The sequence below is a fragment of the Tachypleus tridentatus genome, chromosome 9 (assembly GCF_004210375.1).
Source record: "Tachypleus tridentatus isolate NWPU-2018 chromosome 9, ASM421037v1, whole genome shotgun sequence".
NCBI classification, from domain to species: domain Eukaryota; kingdom Metazoa; phylum Arthropoda; class Merostomata; order Xiphosura; family Limulidae; genus Tachypleus; species Tachypleus tridentatus.
Window position 1 is genome coordinate 124,916,532 of NC_134833.1, and position 26,201 is coordinate 124,942,732.

Below are 26,201 nucleotides of genomic sequence, written 5' to 3' on the forward strand. Positions count from 1 at the left end.
TTCTCTTGAAGTAAAAATGCATTCTCAAGAAGGCTGGTATGGGTATTAGCACTTTAATGAATACAAAGCACAGAACATCGTTTCGACCTACTGAGGTCATCTAAGTCTCTTTGTTAACCTGAAGACGATACACATATGTGTACCTGCAAAAGTATATGCATTGGATAATTTAGTTGTGTGTTCACCTGCCAAAACTAAAGGAAAACGAATCACACTGTTTCACGTACATCGCTCCAAAAATTCACTTTTACACTGATCTGCCTCTAGCTAGAAATTGTAAAATCGAAACAAAAAAACCAAACTTGTTAAGTGTTTGTGATAATTCGTTCTTGCCCCTGTAAAATACTTATCCAACAATATACACGTATAAGACAGCCAAGCATAACCCTTTAACAAAGATTAAACTACAATTTACAAAATTCTAATACCAAATATATTACCAGAAATGTAATTTAAAATATCTTATGACCATATTGTAAAAAACACACTCAACCAAGATTATATCACTACAGTATCCACAAGATAATCTAATAAAAATACCACTTTATCGTAAATCATTACAATGATTTCAAATACAAAGCTCAAGACACACTATACGTTCATTTGATACAAAGCTCAAGACACATTATACGTTCATTTGAATTTAACATACCTTAAGAAGAAACACTTTTTATTTCATTAATGCCCAATTATAACAACGTACTGTCAAAATAAAACTTGTCCTCTTAAATTCACTAAAACACAAAGTTTAAATACACAAATCTATTATGGGATTTCTAAATGCTAATTAAATGAAGGTTAATGTTTTTTATTAGCATACTGTAAAACATAAATAGGGATAATGGCAATTATCCTGAAGGGTGAAAATCATAAGATACTTTTTTACGAAACGTAACAGTAGCAAGATAAAGGCAATAATTCTAATTGACGAAGAAAAATAACTTCAAACATATATTAACTTGATGTAACAACGATAAAGATAACCATTTTCAAAGTCAAAGACAAGGGGTAATATCATACATCAAACACAAAACTTACATTACTAATGTAAAATTACATTTTCGTTCATTATGTAATATATATATATTGTACAAAAATCCTAATATCGAAAATTAGAGATATGTCACTATGAAGATAAAAGATATTGTGACATACTAAAAACAAAGGTTATTGCCATATATTTTACACCAAAATTCATAATATGAACAGTGACTTCTTAACTTGCTAGAGGAAACAAATAATGTCATATGGACACAAAAAATAACAGTATCAGAAAACTAAGATAACTATTCTAGGTTACTGAAAATAAAAAGTACATGTTACGTGTCACACAAAAATTACAGCAATAAGGGTTAAAGGTAATCATTTTAAGTTGCAGAAAATGAAGGCCAATGTCGTATATTATGTAATATGAAACTATATTTCATCAGAGGTAACTACAGAAATGAACAATAATTTAATATACCACAAAAGGCATTCCAAAAAGTTGTGGTTCATTTATTGGCGGATATAGTATCCCTAAACCCTTCCTTGGATTTTCTCAATTTCCTCTCGTCTTTTTCAAGTTACAACATTACTAAAAGTTTTCTGACGGTCCTTTAATGATCGTCTTGCTCCAACAACTCTGCTCGTCTTCCTCTTGATGGTATAGAGAACAGACCTCTGTCTTCTAAACTGTCTAGACCTGGCGATAGAGCTTGAGAGTGGTGGTGAAATTCAAACAGTCGTTAGAAGTTCTGGGTGGGTGTGATGCTGTTCGGGCTTCTTTGCAGGGGATGTACTACTAAAGATATGGACAACTCAACACAGCTGTCCGCATCGGTGACAGTGGAATAGACCACCAGTGCTGAAGATTTTGTTAATGAAGAGTGAGCTCACTAGGGGTTCTTCAGATTATAAACAGATCTCATATCCTGAAAAGATTTTTTGTGGGATCCACTGGCATTGCAGTGAGAGATAGTGGTTCACTTACCATGGCTGGAATAGTTACTGGTGGCTCCAATACCAGAGTGATAGTTGATATCAATAGTAGAGAGTGTTCTGACACCAACATTATTATGTCATTCGCTTCTATGAGAATTTGTATGTTGCATGTCTTCATCCATTAGTCACATTCAGCTACTGAGAGAGTTAAATTGGGTCCGGAAGTTCGGGATGTAACTGAATAGTTCTACAAGTTGACAAACAGATATCTGTTTTTAATTGAGAAATGATTTAGTATCAGGCCCCAAATTAATTTATACAAAACGGATGGAAAAAGCAAACTGGAAAACAAAAAATCACAGATGGATAAGATTTTGATCTTATACACAAAAACTCAGCATTGGAAATGCTTCGTATCTTAAATGTCTGATAGTTCAGCTAAAAGTGTAGATTTGAAACCTGTACCGGCCTTATCAAATCCATTTTGAAATCTCAAAGTATTAAAACTATTGCCATAATCAAATGACTTTCCTACAGGTATTCATGTGTTCATGTTTACATCACAAATCTTTACAAAATATTTCCGAAGCATGTGTGAATGCGATCTTTCAATAGACTTTGCCTGAAAAATGTATTTCACTAGTACACAGTTATCCTCTTAAATATACTGTTTCTCATTTCTAAATGGTTACAGATAACACAGCTCCCGCTCACATCCATCCATCAATGTCTGATTCTTATGTTATGAGAAACTATTTCCATTGTTGCAAGATGGGGCACACCTGTAACTACTATTTTTTTACACAAACAAACCGAATTAGGCTAGTCACTGTACAAAATTGTAGAAGTTCACTACGGGGATACTTTAATATAGACAGCTTACACACATAAGATTCCACTCTGACGAAAGTACAGGTTGAAGTAATTACAAAACAACGCCACACAGGTGTTACTTTCTACCTCAAACGATCCACTCATAGTCAACAGTTGGGTGTGTTCTAACTGCACCTTGCAATAAAAATAAGTAAACCATTGGCTACCCACCAAGTTTACTTCTGGCATGACACATAAAATACTGTTGGCAGATTTCATCTACAAAGCTAATTTCATTATTATAAAAAAGCCACATAAAACCATATTTTCCTGCATTATAATCACATTGCTATTACCTTCTTAATTAAAACTTAACATCTGTCGAATATTCCAGTTCCTAAAAATGAAAATATTCTGTCTTAGGTACATTGTCACAGTTTTGCTTTATATGTTATTGTTAACACTAAGAAAGAAACACATTTTTATCTGTGTTTAGGATGCAATACTACATACAACTGCATATTCATACACGTATAATGCCATGCATATATACAGACACAGACATATCTACATCATGTATCATCGTTATACCTATAGTATCAGGTAAACTGCCTAAGAATTGTAACTGAAAATTATAGCAGCTGCATCCACCAGCTACACATCCCAATACTGTACTGTGAAATATGAGCGAATAAAAGCCTACCCTGTCTGTCTTTGGGTAGTTAAACAAGTGACCACAGGCAGAATTCAGCCAACTTTCAACAAAATTTCCTTCAGTAATATCAACTGCACCATACATGTGTACTGACACGAACTGGCATCGGCTAGGACACACAACTGTCAAGAAAATCAATTCACTAAGATGAACACAGACACTAGTAACGATGCTATCGTGATGCTGTACCACCATCTGTGAGTTAATTCATTTACTACAGTAAGTGAGGTTTGATCGCACTAGTCAATGGCAATCTAGATGTCCTCTAGAGATCCACTTTCTCTCAGAAATTCCAGAAAATCACTCAGGAGCAGAACTTGGTTAGCAGATTTGGAAGTACCAGGATATAATTCTCCTTTGTGCGTCTGTACGTGGATTTAGATTATGGACATTAATAAACGACCTACATCCAACCTTGTAGTCACGATTTACCCTAAATCTTGAACTCCTCCCAGTGCCTGTATACCCTTTGTCTGACATATGCCACTTACAAAATTTATGAAATTAAAAAAAAGTACAATATGCTTAAGTATACAAAATAACAGAAAACACTTATCGGTAAAAAACAGAAACTCTACGGCAAAAATCTTGAGAACGGTATCAAGACTTATATTTGTATTTTAAAGATGGCTAGTATGGGTATTAAAACTTTAATTAAAATAAAGTACAGAACAACGTTTCGACCTTCTTTGATCATCTTCGTGTAAACAAAAAAAAAGCAACCAAAACACTTGAAGATTTTAATACCCATACCAGCCATCTTGAGAATACATTATTACTTCAAGTGGGTTTCTCGTTATCACGAAAAACTTATGTTTACTACTTTACTGTGTAGAATTCTCAAGTGAGCTCACTGCATTATACATAAGAATAACAACCATAAGAGAAAAAAGGAAAGACCCATCATGTTATGACTGAGTTGAGAGAATCACTCTCAATAAATAAATAAATAAAGTATATTTATTTATTTATTTCAACATGAGTCAAATGCACAAAATGATTAAAGTACAACCTTCTAACGTATGGAGAGAGCTGTGTATTAGAAGACAATTTAAGTATGACTTACAATGTTGACAACCATACAGGACAAATTATAGACGTATCTTATTCTACGTCATTTCTGATCATTCCGTAAGTAAAAATAGATGAGAAAATCTCTATATAATTGGTCTCAACAGAGAATAATACATTGCTAAACAATACAGATATCCACTGATACCTTCCATGGAAAAGGTAAAAGAAGAAATGAAAACAGCCTATTTCAATGTGTGACTACGACGCTGGCAAGCTAGCTGTGTTCCATAGCCACCCTCCCTGGTGTGTTGTAAAACTTGTACTTACGCTCACGTGTAGAAAATGTGTACCTGTCTGAACTAACTGGAAAAAAAAAAACGCCAAACAGTTTGCATAACACTGACACACGTCACTGAGTTCACGAACGTTTACACTAAAATATTATTATTCACTAAATTTACAACATTGGTATTTTTTCCTTCAACATAGAACATTTACTCGAAACTCATCCCCCCAAAAGGTTTACGTGATACTAATATTACTGTTTATTAGATCCCAGAACGTTTACGTTATGCTACTATTCTTTATTAAATTGGTGACTGTTTACACACTTTAAATGCACTTATTAGATTAAAAAAACATTTACTACACGCACTTAATTAAAAATTTATATATCTTTTCTTTGACTGTTTGGCAGTCTGTAATCGTATAATTTTCAGTCTTCAAATTAAAAATAAATTAAAAGGTTATACTTATATAAATATTATTTACTTTTTTTCCACAGTACTTACTGGTACGTTATCACTGTTGAAACTTTCCGCGAATTTGTTTTACTTTCTTTGAACTGAATAAAACCAATTACAAAAAGAAACTAATATAACTCATATTCTGCAAATACCACGAGAACTGCTTTTTCTTTATAAGTTTATTCGTACTACATAGTTTTCGGCTTCGTTTGTCGTGACGTCAATTCTTAAAGATATAAACATGGCATCTTGAGTTTTTATACAGAAAAACAAGCATGCACATCGTAAAATTAGAGCAAATAGAGGGATTACACTTCTTAAAATACTTTTATAAACAATGACAGAGCTGATGAAAGACATGACTCGGAGCATTTTTCAAACACTTTTCTTTCTAAGCTTCAAATCAGAACATGAATAAACCGCGAGCAAATGAAACGTTGAACTAAGGGTCGCGTCCAGTTAAGGATGTAACTAATTTGCCCAAAAATATGAATGTCGAACATTCATGTTGTAAACATTTCTTGGTATTTATCAGCCGAAAATATACTAGAAGGATATTCTCATCGATTATAAAAATTACTGCTTGTATGTTAACCTAGGTTCTCAATGAAATGACCTAGAAAACCATTTAATTTTGGAAAAATACGTATATTTGTCAAGGAGATAATAGTCAACCGTTCGTGTTCCGATAATTTACTTTTCTTTATACCAAATGAATGAGCTTTAAGTGCTAGAAGTTACGTTTTTAATATGATAAAAGTTTCAAGGTTAAGGGTGTGGCCTACAATGTTAGTGTGCTTATACTTTGAATTCCAGTGTTCGTATTGGGACCGTGGGTACGTTATAGAGCGATTACGTCAAATTAAACAGTTTAGTTAGACAATTAATTCCAAGTTAAACAAAGCTATGCGCAGATAGGTAGGTCTTTGCCTATGTCTTTGCACAAAAATTCTCAAAACAAATACGATTTAAAACAAGTGAAAGCTATAGAAGATCTGATGCAGCGCGGTAATACAACATTGTTTTATTTTGTAAACTATTTATTGTTATAATTTTTACGTTGCCTTGAGCTATTGCACAAATATAGTATTTGTTGTTTATTCTTTGCAATTGTATATTACAGTGTTGATCAGTAAGTGCCAGTTTTAAGCATAGATTTATTCTCAAAAGTGAAGTGGACACTACTGTAAAGTGACAAAGTGAAACTGTTAGAATACATAATTGAAATTTCAAAAGCAAATCTAAACCGATTTTTTTGAAAAATGAAAACACTTTAATATCAAATAGATGTTACAAATTTAACGGGATACAAAAACAGAACGAACTATTTAAATCAAAAAGTAAATACACAGAGCTCGATTACAACATATGTACATAAATACAGATTAACCTTTCAAATACATACAATACTAAAAAATATGTAAAACAAAAAGAACTAGAAATACCCCAAGAACAATAGTTACATTAAATCTAACAAATTTTAGAATATCACAAATTATGAATCATATCAAAATATGCACAAAATTACTAAATACAAGGTCGAAATAGTAATAATAATGGATAAATATAATGTTAATAGACTGAACTACAGACATACATACATAGTACTTAAAGAAAGAACATATACAATAAATATATTCACCCAGAGGTGGAATGAGGCTGTGCTCCCTTCTCAACTTACGCCCGTCAACAGGTTTCCCAGTTCCACAATAAGTTTTATAATTGGCAGCCATGTGGGTTTTCAGGTCATCCATGCTTTTGGAGTCCATTACTTTGGCCCAAAACGCTGTATTTCTTGTCTGAAAGCACTGTGATGATGGAACAGTAGGCTGGTATTATCTGGGAATTCTAATTTTTGGTCCTTCCTCCAAGAGGATGCCGTGTATCCACTGAAGCTGTGAGCAAGTTTGATAATGTGTAGAAGTAGATGAGTTGCACCATTTTATCGAACCTCTTACAAGTGTCTGGCTATTTCTTTGATACCATTAGGATAGTCAGTATGAACAGATTCTGGTTCAGTTGGAAATTTGGCTTCTTCAGAGACAATAAGATAGTCATTGCCCTGAATCCTTTGGTGACTAATACATCTAATGAAGGCTTTGTTTCTACGAGATTCATCATTGCTAACTGTGACTGTTCAGCTCCTGCAGACCTCACGAGCAATACGATGACAGACAAAGAGAGCTCTTCCATGTCTGCTACATCAGCCAATAATTCATATTCATCAATGGGTTGAGCCACCATGAATTTCGGACCAGCTCTAATGGTTCTAGGTTTAGTAGTGTAATGTGCTTATTTACTGGAGAAGAAGTCCTTGGAATGTTTATCTTCATTGAACTGGCAGCTTATTGTGCAGTTCAGGATATTAATGTTTGGCAACAAGGAAATATAACCACTGGCTGGCTGAAGAGGTAGCCATAATGGTCTAGAATTTAATTTTACATAGTGAAATTCCACTCTGAAAATGAAACATCAAATGATTTCCAATTGATTAAAGTTCAGCTATATGCAAAAGTTGAAAAGTGGTCATAATTACTCACTTGATTATCATCATGATCTGCTTTAAAATTCTTTAGAGACAAACTCATAATTCTGTAGAATGGTCAAAATGCGTTTATATAGGTTTTGCATGTACTAATGCTCTATATTAGCCATAGTGATGTATCTCTAGAACCTGGAAACTTTAAGATCCTCAGACATCGTTTGGCCTCTGACTAACCAATATCTTTAGATGGCATACTTTCTGACTTTCCTACTAGAGAACAGATAATATAATATATCTAGCTCAGACCCATTCCTCTCCATATTATCTGGTTATTACACAGACAATACTTAGTTGCTGCAAGAAAAAAAGGGTCTCGAGACTGTATAGTCAATTTGGTTCACACAATGCCAAACCTTACTTTTGGGAATTAGAATCTATTAATATTTATCCTATCCTTTCTCAGAAACCTTCTGTCATTTAACACTTTAGTGAGAATTTCTGGTGCAAATTACAAACCTTTAAAAGCATGGATGTTACTTTCTGCCTCCCCATAGTGCACACACATCTTGACTTTCACGTACTATTACTGCAGACTACTGAAACAATGTTAAGAAAATGTTCAGTAATACTATTCGCTTATAAAAAATATTTCAGTCTGCTTTATTTACAATATTGTAATCACAATAAATAAATAAAAATCTTTATACAGTAAATTTATATTTAATGTTGTATCTAAGCTTTGGTCTGTGAATTTCATTTACTACTAATAGTTTCACCCGTTCACGAATATTTCTGTTTAATCCAATCAAAATATGTTGCACTACTCTTTATGAAAAAGACAGATAAAAGAGTTTTCTCTCTCTGATATTGGTTCCACATTGAAATAGCAGTAAATCTACGGATTTACAATGCTAAAATTTGAGGTTCAGTTTCTTTGGTGGACACATTAGATAGTCCAATGCGGCTTTTCTGTAATGAAAATACTCTCTCTGACATTGGACGAATTTTTTGTTTCCATAAAGGTTCGTTACTTGCCAAATATTCAAATATCAAATTCTAAAGATTATTTTACTGTCTTTAATGAAAAAAGCAAATGCACTGTAGTTTCAATAATATTTTTTACGGCTGTGATATTACACTAATTGTGGTGACTGAGTCTTTACATCGAGATCAAATCCTTTTTATCTTTACACAGGTTATTTACCATTGTGATTTTTGTGTAACTGATTCTTTCATTTTATATACCACAGACGTATTTCTACGCTTTTGTGTGTCTAACATATACTGTAACTTGTATGTTATGAAGTACAGAACTGTTCATTCAGATCAACCTGCTTCTGTGCTGCTGGCAAGAATCAAATTCATATTCAATCTTCCCATTGGTAGATCTGTTCTCTTACTGTCTTATTATAACACTTCTCACATTCAGAGGTCTTTCCAAGTTGGTGACTGCAGTAAATTCATGTTCGTTGACTAACTAATACGCCACTTTAACCACTCTTAACATCCCTTTGGACATAGTGGGATGTATATAGAATTTCCCATATAAAGATAAGAATACTTAACAAACAACTTGCAGAGTACTATTAAGAATTTTCGGATGCCATTATTATGTATGCCAAGTGTTCATCATAGTTGGTTCAGCCAGGATTAACAAACATAATAGTTCGTATCATCTTCATTACATTTATAATTTAACACAACAGATAGAACATCTGGCTGTTGAAGTTAGCTCCATGATCTATATGGATCTCTTTCACTGTTCCAAACTGTGTAATCCACCAACATATCAGCTAAATATAGACTTTATTAATGTACTGACCTATTGGTCAGCTTCGACCCAGGCCCGACATGGCCAGGTGGGTTAAGGCGTTCGACTCGTAATCTAAGGGTCTCAGGTTCGAATTCCTATCGCACCAAACATGCTCGTCCTTTTAGCCGTGGGGGCGTTATACTGTTTCGGTCAATCTCACTATTCGTTGGTAAAAGAGTAGCCTAAGCGTTGGCGGTGGGTGGTAATGACTAGCCTGCCTTCTCTGTAGTCTTACACTGCTAAACTAGGGACGGCTAGCGCAAATAGCCCTCGTGTAGTTTTGCGCGAGACTAAACAATTCTATATTAAAGTTTACGTCATCTATGTTAGGTTTTTTTCCTCTGGGTGACAAACACTTGTTACGTATTATAACTTATTTCGGATTTAAATTAGCTGGAAATTTTAATTTTAATGTAGAAATTAACTGAATGTCAATATGTATCAAATTTATGGTATTTGCCAGTAAGATCAATACACACAGTTTTGTTCCTTAACACAAATGTGTTTTAATATACAAACAACAATACAATATATAATAAAGGTTATTATAAATAATGGTTTAAAAACAAGAGTTTTACAAACTTACAAACAATACTGAGTTTTCAATCTGGTCTGGAACTGAATCTTTTACCGACGTTTACGGAGAGCGAATTAATTCTATGTTTATACACAGGTACACTTCTCTTGACAGCTAGCTAGCTTGAAGCACACAGAAGTATTTTCAACAATAACAATATTCAATGCCCTTGTAGAAATGCTAACGCCCGAAGTTAATCCACGAAAGTTAAATTGTTTGTAAAATTCGAAATCTATAAGCGTTCCTGATCAAATATCTGTAGTTTTCCGATTAATAGCTGTTTATCACAATTATAGTATACTGACCCTAAAATATTAAACTGTCTCCCCGCATGTTGCGATGCCTACCTTTAATAATCATTAGGCGAGATTCTCAAAAATTCAGTTGGCAATAATACTGGTAATTACTAGTATTTCACATACACACATAGTGCATTGTTAATTCTTAGGCTTACGAATCATCTATAAATTTACAGAACAGGCAAGACTTTCACAATACATATTTAATAATGTACATTGCATGCATTAAACTGAAACAAATATAGATATTTAAATAAACGTATAACAGGAAATTCGTTACACACTACACAGTATTCATACCAGCGACGAATATCACAAATGTGACCAAAAAACACCACGTGCAAGTAATACCTTGGTGTCCTCGAGTTTTGTGTTATGCAACGTTTGGGGAATCTCCTGTCTTAGAGCTTTGGGAGCTACTAGCTGCAGCACAGTCTGAAAACTATGGCTTGATAGCTTATACTGATGGTAAAATACACCTTTCTGCATTCATAAATAAAGTGTCACAGGTTGCGCTATAATATTTTATGTGTGTTAACCAAGCTTTTTTTCTACACAGCAAATAGCACCTATGTTAGATCTCGACACTTCACTTGTTCTTCTTGGAGTTCAAAAGAATTATTCGTGACATCCATCTCTTAAAATCTATACTGCATGGTTTGATGTTTCTATGTCAAAAATGATTTCAAGTACCACATAGTGTTCAGGATCATGATGGTCCATTCACGTTTCTTTGTTGGAGCTCAGGCAGTGCACTATGACAAAATATTGTTCTTGCAGTGTTATTATCCAATGTGTTATTATCCCTTCTGTAATTTTAAAATTCAATAATTTATTCAGTGAAGCATGATCCACTCGGATGGTTAACTTCCTATAATACACGACAATATAACTCAAAGTAAAGTAAACTGTTAATTTCTCACTTGATCACTTACCAATCCTATTTTAGTGACGTCTGTAGAGACTCCATCTCGCTATAATACTACCAGGAAACAATATTTTTGTGTGCATGAGTGAGCACTTTCCTGATCTCAATTTCAAAGTCTGTTTTATATATACACAGAGGCAAACATATTACCAAACGCCAAAACATCATTCACGTAGACAAGGCACCTCTCCCACTGCAGCCCCTTTAATGTAGACTAGAACAGCCTCTCGAGAGTGATGCACAGGTTGCACTGGCAGAATAACATGATACAGAACAGATAAAAACTACTGCTTTTGCTAAAAGCAGTCTTCAGGCTGTTCTCATTGTCCACTTACCAGTATCCACATATCAAATCAAAAGTGATGAACCAACCGGAATCTTTTAATACATCTAGAGATTCAACTGTTCAGGATGATAGGAATCATTAATAGTAGTTATGGCCTTTACCCATCAACACAGAATCTTGTCTTCCACCTTCGTGAAGATCAGTATCTAAATAAATTAAAACTCGTTGAAGGTTGTACAACTTCATCCTCCAACATCCACTGTTTTTCAGTACTAGCTACATCCAGCATGGTGGTTGTATTATTGAATGTGTGTCACCTACCACAAATGCATGAGCACATTCAACCAAACATTCAGAGTTACTTTTGCTGCATTTGGTCTACATTGTTTGCACATTCCTGAAACAATGTTCCACATGTATTGGTAGCTGTGTACTTGCTTTTGGCAGTGGTTTGACAGATTCAACACTAGCATGCCTCGGTTATTTACATTTTGTTTAACACACCTGTAAAGATTCCAGTGTAAAACTGGATAGTTGGTTTCACATTGTAAGGAAACAACACTTGAAATTCATATCTTCCTTGATAGACTATCTAAGGTAAAGATAATTATTTCCTGTACAAGAAACAGTCCATTTAGTGCATGGCTTCTATAACCACGCTGCACATCAGATTTCATCTGCAGTAAGCCACAGAACATCATATGTCTGCAAAGAGATACTGTTGTTCCCTCTCTTCTACATATATTTATACAATCCACTATACATTGATTCTGAAATCTACTTTTCTGCTTATGTCTATTTCATCAACATTTGCCAGAATGAAGTTGGTATCCACTGGTTAAAATAATGGTCTTATATGGAGGGTTTGATAAACATATTGCAACAACCACCAGTGTTCTGGTGTCAACGAGAAACATGATCTCTTGCCAATGTGCTCACACAGGTATGTGCTAAAATCAACCCAACCCCGACTAAGCACGGCTAACACCATACCCTTCAGAGGCCTGTCCAAACTCTTGATCTGTTAATTTTTCTGGATATGTAATGATATCATTTACTGCTTGCTCATGGTTCTCATTGAGCCATTGGTCAAATCTGATAGCTTGGCACCTCTGCTGTTAATCAAAGTGGTCATTCCATTGGTCAGTGACCAAATATGCCAAGCAGATACTTCACTCCTGCAATACCAGATAATGTTCAGACTGAGACCTCGCTAGAGAACCTAAACAACCTTGTTCATTGAAAATTAATATGGTTGTCACAGTGCGAGAATATGCGAATGGCTGGTTAATTTACAATGTGGCTCTAGTCTGATATGGCAGGGGTACCCGAATAAGATCTTCTAAGTATTACAGGAGTGATATTGATATTATTGGTTCTATGTTGATCATTTCAATTGCTACAGAAAGAGGATGGCATTACTAATTCTCTTTTGATATGTGATCACTACATAGTTATTACTGATATTACTATTTCTAAGTTGACCTTCGTAACTACGACACGGATAGTTTGATATTATATGTTCTGTTTTGATCAATCTAACTGTTACAGAGGTATAGTGATACAAATAGTACTGTTTTGATCGTTGTGACCACAACTTGTTGGTAGAATAAAAATGTTTCTAAGTTGTTTTAAGTAATAACTACTCAAAAGAGCATGATATCACTGGTTCTATGTTGATTCCAGGAACAGTATGATTCTCTTATTCTGTTTTGATCCCTCTAACTACTAAGGAAATAGGGTTATATTTTTGGTTCTAATTTGAAGTTTTAACTACAACATGAGTGGTAATATAGTAATGGTTCTATCTTTACTTTGTAAATACTGTATGGTTTGTATGATATTACTAGTTGTATGTTGACCCTTTTAACGGTCACTGGGGTAGTGTAGTCGTTATTATTTATTAATAATTATTATTTCAAGTAAAGCGTACCTGATGATCGCATGGATACTATGCTTTTCTTTCTCGGTCAGTTTCGACATTTTTGCTTACGTTTCAATTTTTTTCTGTTATTTGAGAAATTTTTATAGTCAGTTTTAAATCACTTAGGTGACAAGTTTAATACTTTGCTTGAAATTATTTTGTTATGAATTTAAAAGTTTTACAAGTCTCTAACTCAATTCAGATTTGTTATCTGAGTTTATTTCTTGAATTTCGTGCAAAGATACACGAAGAATGTCTGCGTTAACCGGCACTAAGTTAGCACTAAAACACTAAAAGAAAGGCAGACAGACATAACCACCCACCGCTAACTCTTGAACTACTCTTTTAACAACGAATAGTGAGACTGATTATCACATAAGGATACCCTACTGCTGAAAGAGCGCACGTTTGGTGGAAAGGAGATTCGAACTGTGACCCTCAGATTGCGAGTCAAAAACCCTAAACAGTTTTCCTTTAGAGACAAGACAAGGATTAGCTCCAGATTATCTTATTAGATATTCTTCAATTCTGTTTCAAAATACTGTCATCATCATTTCAAATGCCACTTAACTAAAAAAATCAAGATGGATGACTAACCTGACTCACAAGACATCATAAAACTTAACGCAAAAATATTCTAAAGTTTTTATATCTAAATCGTCTGCAACGAAAATGAATGCAGTGTCTCGTGTGTCAGTGCTAGTTGGTTCTGATGATCGAAAATAAGAATGGGTTCACTGAAAAAAACAAATAATTTTGTTTATATGGCAGTACTGTCTGAAAACGTCTGCCATTTGTCATTTTATCTTTATGTTCAATCACATATCACTAATTTATTTCTTTGCGATCTAGTTCAACATGAATCGGAAGTTTGTATTCAACCAATCATCTCCACGGAAAAACGAAAAACGTAATAATGAAAGTTCTGTACCTTGACTACGAGTTCTTTGAACCAGACTTGTAACTTACGTTCAATCATCAAAAGTCGTCAAAACTTTCAAATATTTGAAACGTTTTATACTATTCATCACATAGAATAATGGATATTCATGGCGACACGTAAATATCCACACACTAGCATTCGTCGCGCCATATAAATATCCATATACTAGCATTCACTGCGACATGTAAATATCCATATACACGTTGGTATCACTTCTTTTTCTACAGAAGAAGCAAAAAATAAATTGCAATAAGTTCATTTTAAACTAATCTCTTGAATAATTGCAGATTCCACAACACATTCCGCCACCATCCGTTTCTACGGCGTTGGTTGCTATGACTATACCGACTCTGATTTTATTCGCTCACGTGTTTTAATAATAAAAGTATAACACGCAAAACACAGAACACCATGGAAATAGTTCGTCAATAATATATAGAAGAAGCATTTTGTTATAGATTCTTTCTTCCAAATCACTTATTTGATTCAGATATTTGCGCAAAACTACACAAAAATAATCTATCTGCATTAGCCGTCCATGACTTTGAACTTGCAGCAAGTCAACAGTATCCACAGATACATCTTGAGCTACTTTAACTGAATACCGGGATTTGATCGTCAATCAAATAGCGTAACATTGCCTCTTGGATTTACAGTAACCACTAGGTCACACTTGACCCACTTCCACATAGCAAAAGAGAATTATTAACATGTCGCGAAACGACAAGACGAGGTTACATTCCGCGAACAGGAAAATAACCACAAGTTTAACAATCAAATGAAATCTGGCTTAGTCATTCTAAATTTACAGTCAGTAGTCAATCAGGTCTCCTGCGTAATAATGTTACAAGTACTAGATAACCAGCTCTTGGGCATATTAATATTACAAATACTTGACAACCAGCTCTTAGGCGTGGTAATGTTACAAGTACTAGTCAACCAGCTCTTGGGCGTAGTAATGATACAAGTACTACACAAACAGCTCTTGGGCGTAGTAATGTTACAAGTACTAGTTAACCAGTTCTTTTGTGTGGTAATGTTACAAGTACTAGACTACCAGCTCTTGGGCGTAATAATGTTACAAGTACTAGATAACCAGCTCTTGGGCATATTAATATTACAAGTACGAGCCAAACAGCTCTTAGGCGTAGTAATGTTACAAGTACTAGTCAACCAGCTCTTGTGTATAGTAATGTTACAAGCACTAGACAACGACCTCTCGGGCGTAGTAATGTTACAGGTACTAGACAACCAGTTCTTGTGTATAGTAATGTTACAAGCACTAGACAACCACCTCTTGGGCGTAGTAATGTTACAGGTACTAGACAACCAGCTCTTGGGCATATTAATATTACAAATACTTGACAACCAGCTCTTAGGCGTAGTAATGTTATAAGTACTAGTCAATCAGCTCTTCTGTATAGTAATGTTACAAGTACTAGACAACCAGCTCTTGGGCATGGTAATGTTACAAGTGCTAGACAACCAGCTCTTGGGCATGGTAATGTTACAAATACTAGACAACCATCTCATGGCGTAGTAATGTTACAAATACTAGACATCCAGCTCTGTAGTAATATTACAAGTACTAGACAACCATCTCTGGGACGTAGTAATATTACAAGTACTAGACAACCATCTCTTGGGCGTAGTAATGTTACAAATATTAGACAACCAGCTCTTGGGCGTAGTAATGTTACAAGTACTAGACAACCATTTCCTGGGCATAGTAATGTTACTAGTACTAGTGAACCAGATATTTTGTGTAGTCATGTTACAAGTACTAAACAACCAGCTCTTGGGCGTAGTAAAGTTACAAGTACTAGTCAACCAGTTGTTTTGTGTAGTATGTTACAAGTACTAGACAACCAGCTCTTGGGCGTAGTAATATTACAAGTACTAGACAATCAGCTCTGGAGCGAAATAATGTTACAAGTACAAGACAACCAGCTCTTAGGAATAGTAGTGTTACAAGTACTAGACAACCAGATCTTGGGCATATTAATGTTACACGTACTAGACAACAAGCTCTTGGGCATATTAATATTACAAATACTTGACAACCAAATCTTAGGCGTAGTAATGTTACAAGTACTAGTCAACCAGCTGTTTGGCGTAGTTATGTTACAAGTACTACACAACCAGCTCTTGGGCGTAGTAATGTTACAAGTACTGGACAACCAGCTCTTGGACGTAGTAATATTACAAGTACTAGACAACCAGCTGCTCTGCGTAATAATGCGTGTAGTGCTGTACTGTACTGTTACAAATGCTAGTAAAGTAGGTCTTCTGTGTAGTATTGATGAGCAGTAAGATTTATTTTTTTGACTCGATTCATTTGACTTAGTTCACTCTATGAGATGGTTCAATAAATTCGTTTGTTTGATTCATTGAAACGATATGAACAATCTGAACTGAAGCATTTAGATACAAAGGGTTATTTGAATGTAAAAAGACTAGATATATACAATGTAAAGTTGGTTGTCTCGGTAATCATCCTTCTTAAACATATAAATACATTTCAGTAAAAATTACAAGAAAACATCAGGATACGAATAATTCAACACAGTCGAGCTTTAAATGTGGCTCTCTTTCAAACAACTATCAACGATAGTGAATGAAGGCCCGGCATGGCTAGATTGTTAAGGCACTTGATTTGTAACTTGAAAACCGCGGGTTCGAATTCCAGTCGCACCAAACATGCTCGGTCTTTCAGCCATGCGGCGTTATAATGTGACGGTCAATCTCTCTATTCGTTAGTAAAAGAGTAGCCCAAAAGTTGGCGGTGGGTGGTGATGACTAGCTGCCTTCCCTTTAGTCTTACACTGTTAAATTAGGGATGGCTGGCGCAGATAGCCCTCGCGTAGCTTTGCGCGAGATTCAAAAAAAAAAAAAACAAGCGAGTGAAAATGAATTAAAATAATCCATCTAAACACCACTACTGTTGTATATATTGTTCATATTAAGTTAACTGTGATAATAGTATTAATAATAATTAGTTTATGATTATTGAATATAATTGTTACAATGTGCCTTTAAATGATTATCGTACTGGGCTGGAGAGTTTCTGAACTATTTTATGAGTTTACATTGGTATTAAGCTAGCAGCTTATCACATAGTTTGTTGATTAGGTGAATCGAGAGAGTTCATATAGCACTTGTTTTCCATGATTGTCCATAAAGATTAATTCACGAATTGCATATCTCTTATAACAAGTAATATCCAAAAAGGTACTGTGTAATAATTTTACAACTACTAAACAACGAGTTATTCTGCGTTGTGATATTACAACCAGGTTTTCTGTGTTACATCTAGCAAAGCAGATCTGCGTAAACTGTACTCAATGTACAGAGTCAATCCCCCATCCATCATGTAACTTACAACTTGTGATGTAAGTGAGGGCAGTTAGTGGCATGTTAAGATTGAATGCGTGATACAATCAGTAATATATTAGATCGAAATGTGCATTACAGTGAAGTATTTGGTGTCAATACATATTATTATAATTAAGTCATTTCCTAAGCCTGGATGCATGCTAATGTTACTATTAGTAGTTTATCAAGTAATCTTCACAGATATGGGCTGAACTTTGGATTACCTATGTACTCTGATGGGCAACTGTGAAAACATTATCTTAAAGACTGAATTAAAACACACGGTAAAAATGCATTGACAATAACTTGAAACACACTGAAATTACATTTTCGAATAGCAAGATTTCAGACATGCGCCATATTTTCAGCACGCTTGACTTCTAAGTTCAGCACTTAACTGTTATTCTTTAAAACATAATTAATCTTACCTGTTTTATAAAGATGCTATTTGAACTGTCAGATACACTACCATCAGAACGTCTAGGATGCCGGTGTCGTTTAGATGTGGAAACTGACTGAAATAAGACAAACGTATATAATTCACAGAACAAATGGTTAAAAAACAAATATATATATATATAATGTACAGTAAAACCTGTCTAAGCCGAAAATTGCATGGGGCGAAAACATGTATAACCCGAAAATATCAAAATTTTGCAGTATTATCTTAAGATTTCTCTTATGAAAGGCCCTCTATATGGCGGAACGAGCGTAACGTATCTTTCACCTACCTCATCTATCAACAAGTAGGATTAGAACTTGAGTAAGGTGGAAAAATGTTTTTGATTAAATGTTAACTTCCTATTTAATTAATAATTCCTTTATATATTAATAAATTCTTGTTTAATTAATAACTTGTTTAAACTTTCAAATGTTCGTTTAGTCTTTCTACTTCCATGTACAACATCATTTCTACAGCCACTAGATAATAGAATTATACAGTGTATTAAATTGAAATACAGAAAACTGATGCTTCAGCATATTATTGCAAACATGGACGACTGTAAGAGAACATCTGAAATGACCATGAAAATTGACGTATTAGATTGAATTGCATTTTTCGTTCATTCAGTCAAATGCGTAATAAGTGCTTTCGAAACTGTGGATTTATTCTTGATAATGGCGGAAATTGTGTAGAAGTTGTTTGTTACGACGATTCTAGTGAAATCCAAACTCTGATTGAGAAGATTGATGCAGGTGATTCTGTGAACGTGGAAAGTTTTGTGAACGTTGACAAGAATGTTTTAACAGAAACTGATGAAATTGGTTTAGAATCTATAATAGAATCGCAAGATAGTAATAGTGTAAGGGATTCAGAAGATGAACAAAATGGAAAACATAGTGAGGAAATAGAAATTCCTATTAATTAAAATGTTAAGTTATATTACCGCTATCAAATTGTATGGAAAAATGAAGGGGAAAATGAACGTCACGAAAAGGCCATAGAATTGGCATTCTCTTTTAACCACATGGGAAATCCCATTAAAAAATGAAAGTTGAAATTGCACACTTTCTTCAAATAAATTTGATTAAGATTTTGTATACTTATGTATATTTTGAATGTCTATTTTTGTTCTTATTCTTATAAATATAACACAAACAGTGTAATAACTTTATTAACAAACGTCTTACTTCCCTTGAGTCAAGCAAGTATAGCGTTCCGCTCAAAAATTATATATAATTAAGAAAATGCATGTTTACTGTGTCTAAGCCGGAAATTTTATTCGGTCCCGTGCGATTCCGCTTTAGACAAGTTTTACTGTATGCGAATCGCCTTTTAGCCTTTACATTCCATAGCTGAGACTGAAAATCAGAGTACCTGCCTATTTCATAAATGCGCTACACATATTAAGCAACGCCGGTGTGCTAATTATCGAATATCATTAAAAACGTTCCGTCTCTCTGTCTGTGGACGCATCGCCTCCTAAAGGAGTTGACCAATCCAGATGAAACTTGGCATGCTAACTTAGTAGTCCAAACGTAAACCAGATTCATTTAAATTTTCCTGTGTACTGAATAATAAAAATAGTTAACAGAATAACCCCTATATCAATACTGCAGTAGCTCCTATAAATAGTTGAGTTTGAGCAAAAATCACACTACAACTAAATTCTACAAGTCAAACATCGTAAAGAAAATTTTCAGCATTTTTGGTTTGTTTCCCATAATAACAAAAACATACATTGCTAAAATATCCAGCAAAAATATGAAAATTAAAGGTATTGCTGCTGTTTAAGTTTCCCGTTTTTTTTTTCTGAGTCACATCATTTAACGTTCGGTTTATAGTAGGGTTAAAATAAGCCCTTAAACCTGAATTAAAAAAGTATTTCATAATTATAACATTTTTATGATATTTCTTACTTCTTGATATAAAATAATTTTCCCAGAAGTAAAATTAAAGATTATTATAAAATTAAACGAGTTAAATGTATCAAATTCATACAGCAGAAATCTTCACCACATCTCTTCTGCAAAACTGGTTGCTCTGAACAAGAAGTGACGCAATACTTGGTCATTTCTGCCAAATGTCTCAGCTTAACTTCTACACCTCGTCACTTCCCCTGACTTTACAATAATTTCCTTGGAAAATAAGCCATACTGGAAATTCTCGCAGATATTTTGTTCTTTTTTTTTAGCTCAATTTGTGTGTTTTTCAAACTTTCAAGAGAAAAGAGGAGGAGGAATGCAATCTCTTTAAAATAACCCGCAAAACGTTTAAGGTAAGACATTTAAAGAACATTACAAGAGCTTCGAAAAGAAAACTCGTTAGGGACTGAGAGTTCACTTTTACTTGTAGATTTTCTCCAGATCGTTTAGACTTTCATCAACGGCAGAGTTGGTTATTCATTCTGCCTCTCAAACATTTGTCAAGTTGCACACCTACTTAATTTATTTATTTTCTACTTGCGTTATTATGTGCTGCACAAAGTGTTCTTATGGAGGGCACCATTCACACACACAGTTTTATTAATCATAGGGATATAACTTAAAAATATAATAGGTGATATTATATTTAATACTATTGTATTATTGTTTGTTTGTTTTAGAATTTCGTACAAAGCTACTCGAGGGCTATCTGTGCTAGCCGTCCCTAATTTAGCAGTGTAAGACTAGAGGGAAGGCAGCTAGTCATCACCACCCACCGCCAACTCTTGGGCTACTCTTTTACCAACGAATAGTGGGACTGACCGTCACATTATAACGCCCCCACGGCTGGGAGGGCGAGCATGTTTGGCGCGACGGGGATGCGAACCCGCGACCCTCAGATTACGAGTCGCACGCCTTAACGCGCTTGGCCATGCCGGGCCCTGTTGTATTATTTATCATGTGGTATTATTTGAGACTGTCAAACAACGAGTGATTGGATTGCCTCATTAGTACACACTCGTCACAAAATTTAAATTTAATGACAAAATAATTTCTGCAAATGGTAAGAATAAAACGTCAAGTGTTACCATGGGAGGTAAATCACAATCAGGGATGCCAAATATCAGGAATATGTTTCTGATACGCTTATAAAAAATATTATTTTTTTTGTGCGGGAAAGCGCTGCGAGCACTCCCCCAGAAAATATTTTAATTTAATAAAGAAAAATGGCGCAATCTGGTGTTAGTGCCGGATGAAATTATTGTGCTTAATTTGTCAGTCCTCCAGCGGGTCGGGGGGGAGGGGCATTTCTGCGGCCTTACAATGCTAAAAACTGGGTTTCGATACTTGTCGTGAGCACAGCACATTGTGTAGCTTTGCGCTTAACCTCAAATAAACAAACTTAATTCAACCTCGAACCAGCTCGTCAACTCATCACAATATGTAGAGAAAGAGACAGATATGTCTTGCTGGAATAGGTCTAATCATCAACGTGACATTAGATTAAAAATATGCAACAAAAATGGACAAATACATGAAATAGCCCTTAGAAGTCCCATAACAGTGGACATAAATTAGTTATCTTTGTAATAGTAGCAACAGAATGTCTTGAAAGTTTTGTAAATAAAGATATCAGCCAAGTACCCAAATAAGAAAATATGACAAATTAACCCCCAACACCTGGTTGCAGAAGTTTAGATTTTATATAAATAACACAAAGAATCAATCATGTACGACAGCCATGTGTGTGTGTGTGTGTGTGTGTGTGTGTGTGTGTGTAGAAAAAGGAAGTAAACATACATGGCCGCTGCGTATATAGACTTTTCACAAGATGTTTTTCATCACTGGCAAAGCAGAGACGAAGCTGGTGCTTACCGCAAAAACACACATGAATCTTTCTTACACTATAGACGTAACAAGCAATAATAAGTTTCAAAATAAACAATTGTATGTATCATACACTAACGCTATATTTTAATGTTTCTGTTGCAGTTATAATATGATATATGCTGTACACAGTTAACTTGGAAAATGACGACTGTGAACAGCAACGAATATAGAAGGTCCTTGGCAGTTTCTTTGACACATTTTGAGTAAACTATTTTAACACATGCCATTCTCATATTGATATCTTATTAAACACAATATTATGTTAATATGTATCATACGTAAACTGAGGTACTTCATCTGTACAAGTATATTTGATAATTTTCGTTTGTTTTAAGCTACACAGCTGGCCACCTGCTCTCTTCCCACCATAGGGATCAAAACTCGATTTCTAGTGTTGTAAGTTCGCAGACATATCACTGTGCCACTGGAGAGGGAAGGCTCTTTGATAGCAACCAACATTTAAGAGCGGAAAATCACGTCTAAGCTTTACCCGTTGCAAACCATGTTAAATATAGAAAACGTCCCAAAACAGAAAATTAATACATTGATAGAAAGATTAACGCATGCCTAATAAATCACATTTTGCAAAATTTATAAACTTATCAATTCGTCGCACCAGCCCTGTTGATTGTTACAGGCTGGTAGGTGGCGTTTTACACTGTCTTATAATTAAATAAAATCACTCGTGGTGCTTACAGCTGTACTGACGTTTCACACCAATACACAATTTTATGTGAATCTAACTGTGTATCAAGTTTTCTAAAAAGTAAAGTTTCTGTATATTGAATACACATGAACACCTAACACAAACATCAGTTTATGGAAATATATTATCTTTGTGTGTGTATATATATAAGGATGGTATTACTATGTTCGAGGAGAGTGTGATAAACACGCTTTTTATTATTATTATTATTATTGAGTCCCTCATAATTCCTTCCACGCGCCACTGTAGAATGTTAGATCGAGGCTACTGAAATTATTGCAGAATAAAACGAAAACTTTTTATAGTGATTATTAAAATAAAATGTACAAAATAATGTAGAAGAAGGTTTATCTATTGCGATTAGAAAACGTGTTTAACTAAAATCCAAGTTTCGATACTGGACCGAGTGCACATAGCTTTATTGTATAACGATAAGTTTCCACGACAACTAAGTGTAGAAACATTCAAATCATTCATTCTAACGGACTTTCCTACATTTTACACATATTTTCCTATGAAATCATAATATATTTTTAATTCTCTCACAAACTTTCATAAAGAACACACGAAGTTCATTAAGCTGTAACCAATAATAACACAACGTTGTTGTTTTCAAAGTAGTTTAAGAAATATGCTCTAAACGTTAATTGTGTAAATTACACTTTCACCGTTAACAACACTTATAAGTACGTTTCAATAATTTTATCCAAAGCTAATTATCCCCCCAGTGGCACAGTAATATGCCTGCGAACTTATACCACTAGAAACCGGGTTTCGATACCTACAGAGGGAAGAGCACAGATAGTCCACTGTGTAGCTCTGTGCTGAACTCAAAAACAAATAAACCAAAGCTAATTAAGATACCACCTAATATGGCAACTTCGAAAATAAAATTAAAAATATCGTTTCAACTAGTTGGCCTTTGTGGCCAAATGGTTAACATACCGGGCCTTAAATCACTTATGTTACACACCTTGAGCGGCGGAGCGTCATAGATATGATAGGCAATATAGCTTTTCGGTTAATAGTAGGCGCTGGGTGCTGATGAATGGTTTTCTTCTCACCTGTCAGAAGTTCAAATTTATAGCTGACTAGGTTTGAACCTTGGGTAGTTCTGTAACTTGCCCGTTTATCTCATCTGTCGCGCAATATGCTTTTTCAGGTTGGGAATACAAATATTACTCAGTAATTTACTTGTCTGATTTGAATTTCGCGCAAATCTACACGAAGGCTATCTGTACTAGCTGGCCCTAATTTAGCAGTGAAAAACTAGAGGTAAGGCAACTAGTCATCACCACTCATCGCCAACTCTTTTACCAACAAGTAGTGAGACTGACCGTTACATTATAATGCTTCCATGGCGAACCCACAACCCTTAGATTACGAGGTGAGCACCCTAACAACCTGGTCATGCCGGGTCCAGTAGTTCACAGTTCGTCACTCCTTCCCCAAGGTTCAACGTTAAATTTGAATGTTTATTACGAGTGATGTATACAGAGTGGGCTGTATGAGCTCAAATCCATGTCTTTCTGCTTCTATACCCTCAAAACAGATCTTTTTCTCAGTCATAAAAAAGTGCCTTTAGCTACTTAAACACACACCTGATTACCCTATGTGTACCAGAAGTAACCAACAGTCCCCAGTGCCCTTATCAGCTCTACCACCTCTCAAAAAAGTCTTGCCATGCATTGATTGAAAGGTACCCCTTATTTTTCAGTGAGTCCCTGCCCTATTATTTCCTTCTGCGAGTTCTACTTATAACGCTAAAAACTGAGTTTTAATACTTGCGGTAGGCAAAACTCTAATAGCTCTTCGTGTAATTTTACTCTTAACAACAAACGAGCGAAAAAATAAGTCATCAGCTATTTACTATTGCAAAGTCCAACTATTTCTACATAAAATTCCACATCCCATCTGTGAAATACGAAAATGCCACTAAATTTTAGCACATTCTAAACTAACTAACCTACTTAAATTAATGAATTACAGAACAATTTATAAAGTCAGAAATCTAATCCACACTTTTTCCTTGTACATATGTTCGCCCATTCTTAAAATATTATTTTGCAAAAATTTAAGTTTACTTTAATTTAAAAAATTGTTCAATTTTTAAGACTATACTTTGAAAAAGTTAGTTCCTCAAACTTAAAATTTAATTTCCGTACACTACTGTTACAAACGTTTAAATAGCTGCATTATTTTTTATATAAATTTAAATACAGATTTGCATGAAAACCCAGTTTTTCAATAAAAGACGTTATTATCTAGGGTTACGAAACGCTAGCGTTAAGAACGTCTCTAAAAGTAAAACCAACCTTACTGATATTATGACTGTCCTCTGAGGAGAAGTACCAGTATAAAACACGCGACTAAATAAAATGAAAGGTTGTCAACGAAACCAGTAAACAATATATAAAAAATGATGGAGTTTATTTGTGCGTTTATTATTTAAAATAGTTTATGAACGTTTGCAGAACGTTTTTAACATCACTTTCAAAACAAAAGGTAATACTACATTTGGCAAATAGCGCTTTAATGATTTTTATTTGACAGCTGTCGCCAAAAACATCAGCAATTCTGGCTAGTCATAGGCCAATCGATGAAGAGAGAGCTCGTGCTGTGTGGATTCGATTAATTCTTAAGCCTACACTTCATTAGAAAACCTAATCAAACAAAACTTGGGCATTCATATGCTCAAAATAACTCTAATACTCCTCTTTGTTTGAGATGAGACGGTTCAGTACAGAAGTGAGATTCATCTTACCTGTGAGAATAAGTGGTAATGCTTCGGCTTGAAGACGACTCGCGATAACTCGTCCAGAGGAAAAGCTTGTTGTTCGCTGCTGTCTGTAGACAGTTCAGCTTCCATATCGATAACATCAGAGAAATTGAAAACATAAATACCTCTCGATCATGTTTCTCCACACAATTTCAGCGTCAAATACGACTCTACGATACTCTACAAAGATGATGTGTTAACCAACAGCCGTACAAATGTTTCCTGCAAGAGTGCACGTGTGACTTGAGGGCTGTGCCATCGAGGCTCGTAAGGGATGATGGTACTTCAAATACAAGAGGTAAACAAACACAACTCGACAAGATTGGAAGAAGCATATCAAAGCGTTTTTTGCTTTTAAGCCTTATCCCCCGGTGGGAAAATAATGGTATACATCATGGCAATTACATAGAATATAATATCCTAGAAAACAGCAGCTTAACTTTATTGAAATATTTTATCTCTCGCAATATCTTGTTTTGTTCTTCTCCGACTTCATAATATCGGTTGAAAATATTACAACAACAAGATGAGAAACTGCCTTTCCTGGTTTTTGAAGTGTGACACTTTAGTTTTTAAATTATTTTCATGAGTACGGTTAGTTATATTTTCAAAATACTT

General features: G+C 34.7%; 1 protein-coding gene across 2 annotated transcripts in view; it reads right to left on the reverse strand.

Moving 5' to 3' along the window:
* LOC143226280 (voltage-dependent L-type calcium channel subunit beta-1-like) overlaps positions 1–25,837 on the reverse strand; it is a 90,939-nt gene extending 65,102 nt beyond the window's left edge. Inside the window, exons 1-2 of one of the 2 annotated variants that reach the window (XM_076457035.1) lie at positions 25,569–25,837; positions 18,270–18,356 (exon numbers count right to left, since the gene is read on the reverse strand). In XM_076457035.1, coding sequence (XP_076313150.1) covers positions 18,270–18,356; positions 25,569–25,673 — 192 coding nt within the window. In that variant the 5' untranslated portion in view covers positions 25,674–25,837. The remainder of the gene's footprint in view (positions 1–18,269; positions 18,357–25,568) is intronic. The other variant, XM_076457037.1, reaches the window with a different exon arrangement.
* Between the last annotated feature and the right edge of the window lie 364 nt (positions 25,838–26,201).